The 10700-nt window shown below is 40.8% G+C and overlaps 1 protein-coding gene across 1 annotated transcript in view; it reads right to left on the reverse strand.

Annotated features, from left to right (window-relative positions):
- The window catches only part of WNT16 (Wnt family member 16), a 14943-nt gene continuing 4243 nt past the window's right edge, over nucleotides 1-10700 (reverse strand). Inside the window, exon 4 of the mRNA XM_086887001.1 lies at nucleotides 1-5391. Coding sequence (XP_086743127.1) covers nucleotides 4927-5391 — 465 coding nt within the window. The 3' untranslated portion in view covers nucleotides 1-4926. The remainder of the gene's footprint in view (nucleotides 5392-10700) is intronic.

Raw genomic sequence — 10700 nt, forward strand, 5'->3', positions numbered from 1 at the left:
TTAAATGAAGAATGTGTGCCTTTATTATCAATCCAAGTTGAGTAAATATATCATGATACTCTTAACCCCTTAAGGTTGGACTTGCAACAAACCTTTTAAACAATGAATTTTAAGACAATGTGGTAGAATTATTTTTGTCACATCTTAAATAATTTGATTCTTACAATTTTGATGGAAATCTTCCTCTTACTCTCTAAGCAGTGTCCTCACAGCTGTATGGTTTCATATTTAATAAGACTTACCAAATATTTGGAAGTTGTACTGGTGTGGCCACACAAATGGGATCTCCTTGCTTTTCTCCACCATCATGCCTCCTTGACTTGCTGCAAGATCTGGTCCTGCCCCCTCAGCCTTGAGTGGGGATCCTGCTGCTGAGATGAACTCTGAATCTTATTAGCAAGACTTTCTGGTAATCTATCTGCATTTCATTTGAGTTGCTAAGCACAAAGATGACTGTTCTGGCCTCTCCAGCTGGAGATAGGAAATCAGTTACAAAGACAAAGGTACAGGTGTGTGAATACCTGTGTGTGACAAAGCTCCAGGATCCATATTTTCCAATGTAAGGTGATGGGAACATTTGCAACATCATGCAGACTTGTTGAGAATGGAGTAACAAGGGAAGGGCAATAAAAAGGTTGTGCGGTATGTCTACCTGAAAAGGTAGAGCTGTGAGAAGAGAGGGGGAAGGACACAAGAAGGATTCAACTTAATTTTCACCAAGGAAGACCCAGCTGAGATTCAAAGTGCCTGAACATGACTTCAACGTAAACCACAGCTCTCAACTGCTTTACTAGTGCTGCTTTATATGGATTAATAGGAGTCCTAAGAAATAAACTGAAGGGGCTTTATGCCTTGATGCCTCTGGACCTTCCCCAGTGTCCTTCGTGATCCAATTTTTCTTCCTTCTTCTGGAAAAAAGCAGACCCTTTTACAGCCTTAGTTTCCTGGTTGCCAGTTTGGAAAAAGCTTTATTTTGCTCAGCATGTTTTGCTTTCCAGCTCTCTTACTGTGGCACTTTCCTCAAACATTGAATTGACTGCTAAATGCTTGATGTGTATGTAATGTCTCCTGAACTGTTTGGGTTTGCTGCAGTCTGAGTGTTTCTCAAGAATAAGTGTATTAATAAAGTAAGAGGCCAGGTGGGTAATTTCAGAAGGGGAAATAATACTGCCACCCTAAGTGCTGACTGACTTTCCTGTGTAAGGATAGAAAGGGCTGCGGTGCCCCCCCAGCTGACTTGGGTCATGGCTAAGGTGGATACTGAGCAAAGGGCTTTTTATTGATGAAATCCTCTTCAGTTTTAAGGCTGTAGGGCCATAGCCTAGCCTTAATCCAAGGGGCCTGTTAAAGAAACTTGAAGAAGCCTGTAAGGCTGGATGGGAACTTTGAGGCTGAAGCAGGAAAGTGTGAGAACAGCTCCTGACCTGTTCTGTGATACCATGGGGTGTCAGTGGCTCCTGATGCTGTACAAGGGATACGAGGGACACTGCTTCTCACCCTCTGAGCAACAGGACAACAGGGCACAAACACCTGAGCTTCAGCCACATCCTGCTCCTGCCTCCCTGGGGGGTGAAAAAAATGAAGAATGTTAAGAGAGAACATGCTCTGCTCAAGTTGTTTCTTTGCATTTCTGATAACATTAAAGCCACTTTTAGTTCCTCCTCTGCTGCCTCTGTAGTTATCCCTTTCAAAGTTACAAAGATCTAAGGCATCCTTCATAGATTCATAGGTTAAAACAGATTCCTCAGAGATCACTTCTGCTGAACTGTCCATCTAGGTGGGCTGACTCATGTGCCGTCCAAATCTTCGTAGCTGAAAATTAACAATTACTTTTTACCAAGTTAAAAACTGATGACTCTCCATTTAGGTATCTTTTTACATTCTTCCTTTCCCTATGTTCTCCTGTCCAGAACTTGCAAACCAGTTCCTTTAATCTTGTATTTTGATTCCTATAATCTCTAAATATGTAATCACCTGTTGCCTCAGAAAGGTCTGTATCTTTCTTAGGGTTGTCCATAGCATGATATAGCTGCAGGCTCATGCAAAAACATGAAAAATGAAACTCTAACTGAGAAGGAGTCATGACTCCTCTTTGGGCTTGATCAATGGCAGTGGAAGAGACTGCTATCTTCTGTGGAACATAGCTTGCAAAAATGTTTTTTCCTACCAAATGCTACAACAATCTTCTCTACTTATCCTTTTCTGCCTGTTTTTGTCTGTACAGCCTCAAGTTCCCAGATCTTGGTAGGTGAATCATCTCATTGAAAACCTTGGTGGATGTCTTGATTTCTGACTTTTATATCTTAGTTCTCATAAGTGCCTAAAAAAGACCTAGGCCACCATGTAGACAGCTATACCTTGTGTTTTGTAGTATATTAGTAAAATGAAAATCATCTGTTTATCATCATTTGAAATATGCAGATATGAAAACAATGTTTCATGGCATTAAAATATATGTGGAGAGAGGTAGGGATCGGCACAGAGCACTGTAATAGTCCAACTACATGGCCTGCTATGTAAAATGTATGGAAATCACTCCATCCTTTGGGAAGTTGTTGATCCCTGGAGGCAGCCAAAGCAGCTACTTAATTCTCTTTCTCTTGCCGATCTTTAAGTCAGTGAACAGGAAAAAAAAACAAACCCAAAACAACTACTGGAGTTCAAATAATATTTCAAGGTTATTTAAGTGGTCAAAATTGTATTATCCCAAACATGGTCTCAGCAGAGAGTATGATACTGTTCTGTCTGGACTTAGTGCTTTTTTGTCATCATCCATCCTTGCTGCCAGTCAGTCCTGTGGCACAGCTTGAGGAACCTGTGGGTTTACTTTCACGGTGGAAACAGCCTGGGTCACAACTTTCTCTTCAGGGTCTTCCACCATGGTATGTCCTCCCTACCAAGTTTTCACAGAGAGGGTGTTGAAACCTCCTGTGACAGTGAGGCATGCTGAGCACCCTTCCCAAAGACAGCAGATTTTGTGGTCCCAAGATAATAATTTGGTCAGGCCAATGGAGATGGACTGGCCAATGTGGAGTAAAGGTCCAAATAGCAGATAATGGACTCCACTGTTGCTGAACTGATGTTCCTAAGATAATCCACGTAACGCAATGAAATACCACAACACAGAAGATTTTGTTTCCTTCTTCCTGACCTACACATCCGATAAAGAGTGACAGTTCAGAATCTGGTCACCATCTTTCCAGGGAAAATAACTGACAACTAGGAAATGAATTCTTCAAAGTAACTTTGAAAGCCCCAGCCAAACTGTCACAATTTTCTAAAAACTGGCTGTTAGTATGAAAGAAAAAAAGGGATTGCAAACCCTTCCAAGCTCCCTTGATTTCAGTGGGAGTACTTACTGCTGGACCTGGGATTTCAGTGTTTGTAAAATGTATTTAAGAGAATAATGAAAAAGAAAGTATGCATAATACTAATTAACTGATCATTTACAAAGTCATAGTGTTTCTCATCAGTGTGTATGAACTGCAATAGTTATAACCACCCTGATGGTAAAAACCCCTAACATTTATGCAGTTCTCTGACTCATTCCCCCCAGCACATGCAAATAAAAATCAATTAAAGGCTACTACAATATCAACAAATATCTAACCAACAAATCTCAAGGGCTGTAGTCTTATCACATTAGTTCTGGAAACCTTTTACATAACTTGCATAATTTAAATATTTACAAAATATAAACTTTCTTGTCTTATCAAAAATAGTTCTTTGCACAATTAAACAACAGTAATCCTTTCACATGATGCTTTTTAAGCCAGGCATTAAATCACTGCATAAAAATAAACAATCTTTCACAGATGTAAAATAAAATTAAGCCAACATATGGAGACAGAGAAAATGTTATCATTAACAGTGTAAATATTTTAGTGGTGTGAGTCAATCTATAAATTACACTGTGCATTGAACTTACTGAGGATGCAACCTAATGAAAAATTCTAGCTGCTGATTCTATAAAGAAAATACGTTTTAAAAAATCCTTTGCTTTATGGAAGATTCCTTTGGTCTAAATCTCATGTGGTAAATTTTGATAATGATGGTGAACCACCAGTGAGATGGTTGAATGCAGCAGGTTATTGCATAGAATTCAAGAGTGGGGTGACAACCAGCTGACTTACAAAACGTGTGCTCAGATACTCAGGAAATGCCTGCAGAGGATTTTATTTCCTTCAAATGTCAAACTGGTCCCTTCTCAGACTTATCCCTTGCATGTTTGAAGGACAACATGTTAAAAATCCTGAGACTGCTATTTGGTACCCCATTCACGTTCTCCTGCCTCTCTCCCCTGGGCATAGCTTTTCCAGCAGACACTGCTGAGCTCTCTGCAGTCACACATGTTCCTCACTTCCCAACACTTTCCTGCACATTATGCAGAAGGCAGTTTTCTGAACGGCTGCAAAGCAAATGCTTTGTGGTCAACAGCTGAACTCCTTCCCTACCTTTGTGGGTTTTTCTGAAGTCTGCAAAAATTAACTATCTAGTGGATCCATCTAGTCCCAGTTTTAAAAGCACAGACATAAGGACTATATCCAATGTGTCCTGCAAACTCTCTTAACTCTTCTGTCTCTGGCTCAATGAGATCTTGACATTTCTCCACTGTACCTACCCACCACATGCATCTTCAGGACACCGTGTCTATTGAACGCTTGAAAAGTTTAGCATCTGTCCCTGCTCATGGAGTAACACGTTCAAATGTGTCATCAGGAGTCCTTTTTGCTGTCTAAGCTGTCCCTGCGTGCAGCCTGGTGTTTGCTCAGCTGTTTCGGTCGCGGCATGCTTGGGCTCCCCGTTGTCCGGCAGAACCTGTTCCCCCCGAGGCCGATCCCTCTGAAATCCCACACGGTAACAGTGATTGCTGCCCCAGTGCACCACACAGCGTGGATGGTCTGGCCAGGTTTCCTGTACTTCATCTTACTTGCAGGTGTGTACGTCGGTCATGGTCTCGCACCTCCTGCAGCGCACGTAGCAGCACCAGACAAACTTGCACTCGCACCTTTCCACGTGCCTGACGACGTGGGTGTTGTACCCGCGCCCACAGCACAGCAGGTTACAGCCCTCGGGCCCCTGCGAGGTGCGGTTACATTCTCTGCCCTGAGTGCCAGGGATCCCCAGTCTTTGGTCTTCGACGCAGTAATTGGGTGATTTGTTCACATACAGCAGGTCCTCTTTCCCGATTGGGATTTTCCTCTGGCTTTTCTCTTTCCTGCGCAGCTTTTTTTTCAGTCTGTCTGATATTTGTATGCTGTTTTCATACTTATCCTTTAAAAAGCGGCCAATCTTTTCAAAGGATGACATGGTTTTCCAACAAGTTTTCACAGCACAGGACCCAGAAACACCATGACAACGGCAATCCACAGACATCAGCTTTGCTACAGCCTGAAAGCAAAGGGAGAACAACATTTGGTCTTTCATTCATCAGGAATGCTGCCTGACATCAGTAACACAGAGGTCTCAAAGTATTTAATATTGCAGCTGCCACTGCCATTTCTGTAACAGGGAAGTCAGAGCATGTGTTACAAACCAGGTTTCCAGACCTGGACCCCCACTGTGAGAGGCATGATCTTCAGATGTGCTCTTCGTTTGCAGTTTGCAATGGGTGTAATGTAGCAATACTGACCACAACAGTGAAAGCTGTGATTTCTGGATGGCTTTCCATTCTGGAGGATCCTAAATACCTGGATGACATGTCCTGAGTCACTCCTCCCACTGCTGGAATGCAAAAGGCTCTCATGGGTTAAAGGGTCTAGTGGGGAATAGCAGAAAAAGAAAGCAAGGACAGGGCAGGTCAAGGCACCCTTCCTATGCTGGAAGACACTTACCAGGCAAGTAAATGCCCAGTTAAATTGCCTTTTTAGGGCACTTTACAGCTACCATGATGACCACTAAACATTCACAGCCCTGTTTGTAACCAAGGCCACAGGAATGGCTGAAGTCACACAACAGTGCCTGGGCAACCAATGTGGCTCTGCACCCAAAGCAGCACAAGAGGAGGCACCTCAGGGCAAACTGTGGAAAGAGCAGGAGGATGCCCACATCTCTGAGCTTCACAGAAAGTCTATCAAAAGGCCCACCATGGTTTGGCAGATGTGTCTTCAGCTCAGGTATTCTGTAATAAATCTCAGGGGCTTCTCACTTATAGTCTTAAGCTCTGTTCTTTTAATTTAGACTTAACTAGTTCTAGTATGGGTTTCTAGTGTTTCCAGTTTCATAATAGCTCTATTTCACACAATTAGGAAGTTACATTCATATTGAATTAAAACTCTCAATGCTTTAGCAAGGTTTACACAGTTATTGACAACACTTAAATACCCTTAATTGAGTTACTTTTCCATGCCCATGCAGAAGCAAGGGCTGGGCTGAACAGTAAAGCTCTGACCAACAATGGGAATCTGAAGCCTGTGTTAAGCTTTTTATAACACACAACAATTTTGGCACAGTTTATAGGATATCAAGCCTCAAATAACTGGAATCTGTAAACAAGCAGTAACTTCCTTTGTCTCATATCTTTATCTAGAGACTGACTCAAACACTCAAGAGACAATCAATACAATACTTCCTTCTCTAACATCTAATAGTCATGGTATAAAATCATACAATTAGTCTTGTGACAACCCTCACATTAGAGTTTGGAAAGGGCACTGAAGAACCACACATGTACACATGTAGCACAAGATATCATCATTTTTGGTTTGTTTCACATTTGCATTAATGTACCTTCTGAGACATCCTGTAGACTCATATGGGCCATTGGTTAGTAATGTGAAAAGCTCGTGCTGCCATCTTACATTTTATTAACTTTTCCCCCCGTATTTAATTTCCAAAATCAAAGCAATTGGGAAATTTAACAGTAAGTGTGGATTTTAAATTATCTCACAAGTAAGTTTGTCTGGAAACTTCTCATACATCAAGACCAATGCATATTCAAATTAATCCTCTCTGGAGGAACCACTTTTACCAAAACATGGGGAAAACAAAAGAAAACCCAACATCCCAACTACAAGATGTTTATTAAATTTCATCCTAAGCCTTCACTTATCCCTTAGCCTCCACAGATACTAACTGCTGTCAGTCTATATCATTCTGAAACTGAATTCAAAAAAGAGAAGACAAATATCCTTCTCTGGTTGTACCTGTGAAAGTAGTTTCATTTGTGCCAGTTCCTAAGCCTTGATTCTGGTTCTCAGTGAAGCAGATTCTTGATTCTTGATTCTCAGTGAGATCTGAGACCTCAAATCCTACCGAGCCCCACTGGCCCTCTGCAGGACCAGAAAAAAACTCAAGTCCCAGGCTCCACATTGGTAGCTCAGGCAGCACAAATTCCACAACCAGCCAAGGAATAGGGCAAATCAAATGAGCTATTTCTAATCTGTGTGCTAAACTGGGACTTTTCATGTGGGTGACTGTGGTCACTGAAGCTGGGGATGAGTCCAGCATGGTTATTCCATTGGTTTCAGTGGGCATTGAGGCTTCCTGCCACATTCTGCCCCAAAGGTACACAATCTTGAGCTGACATTTGGACAAAATTCTACAAACATTTTAAAAAACACATGATTTAACTGTTTGCTTGGAGTCACATCTTTGGCGAATAAACAGGAATGATTTGTAGGTGGAGGTTACTATGGAAGCCAAATATGCAAGATGTTCACAAAAAACATTAACAAGAAAGAGCAGGCATAGGCCCTGACCTAGAACAGCCATTAGCCTTTGCAAATTAAACCTGGAGAAGAGAGGCACCTGTACAGGAGACACTTCCACGTGCTGTGGGCTGCTTTTGCAATTGGAGATTTTTCTGCACTACTGGAAGAAATAAAAACATTGCAACAAGCAAACTCTCACCCATGAGCACATACAGACTCTTTATGTGGCAAATCATACTAGTTAACACTGGTAGATACTTACCATCTCTTCTACACAGACTACTTTCTCTTTAATAGACAGACTTGGCCTTGCTCATACCTCGAGAATCTGTCAATAGTGAAATCACTGGGTAGTCATAATATTAATCATTAAGATGTAAGAGTGATTGAGGCAGATAAGAATTTAAAATAAAAGGACAAAAAGTCTGCTAGAGGGGAGATGACCTAATAAAAATGTGAAGGATAAGAGAAACACAATATCAAAAGATAAATTTTGCACACAATTTAAAAATAGAGAGGATTTAGTAGTATTTTTCAAATTTTGAATGATAATTTATTTTTGTTGAATAACTAGAATCTCAAAGTAGTTTTAAATCAAATTGTACTACTAGATTTATAAGGTTACAGATGTAATCCTTGTTTTCACTGCAGTACTTACTAAGGGCTGAAAGATCCAGAAATTATCAGAGGAAGCTCTGGACATGCCTGCTTGGTTCAAAGGGTGAGTTACTTCCATGTGGGCAGGTAGCCCAGCAGATGACACTCAGAGTCATCTGAGGATGAATTAAACAAAAATAGAGGGAGACCATTTCTAAACACGAGCAGAAACTGATGTTGAAGTCTTAGACTGATATCAAAATATAAAAATGCAGCATACATTAGCAGTGTGTGGATGAGAAGATGAATGCAGGAACTACAAATGTGATTCAGTGTCTTGCTTTCTAGCTGCTAAGCTGGGCAAATTTTCAGCCTGGACTCTAATATACTTTAAGCTGCCAGCACAGGGAGGTGACATTTTGCTTTGCTTGATCACAGAACATGCTGCTGCATCTCAGTCTGCCACGTGAACTTCAATTAAAAAGTTCCCATAATTGAACATCTGGAAAAATTTAGGGATTAGGCATCTTTTCCTGATGTTGCAAACAAACCTAAGATCGTGCCTCTAAAGCCACCCTTCAGGTGTGACACAGCTGCAGCACACACCTGTGTCTCAGCAGTGCCCAGTGACTGCAGAGTTACTGGGACCACGACTTCCAGACTGACTCCACAACCAGTGTTCTGTTCCACACTTCAAATTCATATGGGAATCTATTCAGTTATTCATGAAATAGTGAGAGGATTCTCCCTATGAAACAAAATTCCATGGAGAGCTCCAGAGGAGCACTGTTACAGAAACCTAGGGGATAGACAGATAGATGTGTTGTTCTGAGCAAGTTGTGACAGGTTTTCTTAGGTGGGTATGGAACTGACTGATAGCCTGTGAGAAATGGTCAGTGTGGAGCTGAGCTGGGTCCACAAGTGTTGTGGTCAGCCACAAACCCATCTGAGCAGTTCCTCCTGCCCCTGTTGCCACCACTCAGCCTTGGTGGTACAACACACACAGCAAGAGTGAGGGGTTAAGTGATGAACGGGATGAACACCGCTCTTTTTGAAAATTAAACCTGAGAGAAAGATCATTTTTAAACTGTCTTCCTTTCACAGATCCATTGCAATTAACAGAGGGAGCAGCACAGGGTGGGAACCTGTGGCTGGATCAGACAGAGGAGGCAGAAAGCAGAGACTGATTTGCAGCAATGAAGAGTGTCAATGGAATCACAGTTTGCATACCCTCTAATGCCAGTTAATGCTTAACACCTCCAAGTTAAGCTTTCTGTTTGCAGGCACTGTTCTCAGCTGTGAGACAAGGACTGCCAGTAGTTGTTTTGTCAAAGGAACCAATGCCTGTAATCAAATGTCCCAATTTCAGCCACTGGTGAAGACAAGCACGTCCTACCAGAGGTGCATCACTTAAGAACAGTTCTAACTGCTGGTGAGTCTCTTACCAATCCACAAGTATCAGCAAAAACAAATTCTCTGATAAGCCAGGTTTTTCAATGAGAGAACACAAGTCTCACATCAAATAAATTTCCACAAGTGGAAAAGTGAGCAGAATTTTTCCAGCAGTAAAAAAATACTATTGTTAGTATTTTTAAATTTTTTTTTTTTAGTTTTTTTTTATGACTACCATAGTTGACTACTGTGGTACTCAACCCATAGTGCCTGACTCCCCACATCCTTTTTTATAAGGAGCAGAAGAGCTCAATTCATATATGGACATCTAAGTACACTGAAAATTGCCATGCTAAAAGATGATGAATGCTTTTCTTGTAACAGAATAAGGATGCAATCTGAATTTTCTGAGTCAGATTAGTGGACAACTCAAAAGACACAGAGTTTTAAAATATAAAATTTTTAGTTGCTGATATGATAACTATGAAATGTGGAAGTGTAAAACAACGTTTTGTACTGAAATAGGAGAGAAACAAGAGAATTCTACACATACCAGTCCTGTTACTAACTCCAAACAAACTCAGATGTATTGTCCCTGGAAGACTTCTTTTGCAAGACACCAAACCAGGAACATGATAGTATTTATTATAAAAGGTCATAAGAGATCAAAACATCCTTCTTGAAAGCCCCAAAACATGAAGGCAAACATTTTCCAGCATCTCCTAGTTAAGATTTGAAAATACAAAAAAGGAAGAGTTATGCTAACTTTACTTCAGATAATATTGCTGCTAGAAATCCCAAGTACCAACAATAAACATTATTTTCCATTCTGGACAGTGACCAAAATATTTGTTTTGTCCTACATTTTGCCAAGAAATTACAAAATATTTATGCATGGAAGCTGACTATATATTTCTTCCTTAACTATTTCACTCTAAAAATATGATAAACAATACTTTTTCCTTAAGCAAATAATCATTTAATCTTCTGTTTCTCTTATTAACATCTCCTACTACAAGATACCAATCACCGTTCCTTGGAGATTATTTAGCTGACTGG

This window comes from Cyanistes caeruleus, chromosome 4 (genome assembly GCF_971803275.1).
Source record: "Cyanistes caeruleus chromosome 4, bCyaCae1.hap1.1, whole genome shotgun sequence".
Classification (NCBI taxonomy): Eukaryota; Metazoa; Chordata; class Aves; order Passeriformes; family Paridae; genus Cyanistes; species Cyanistes caeruleus.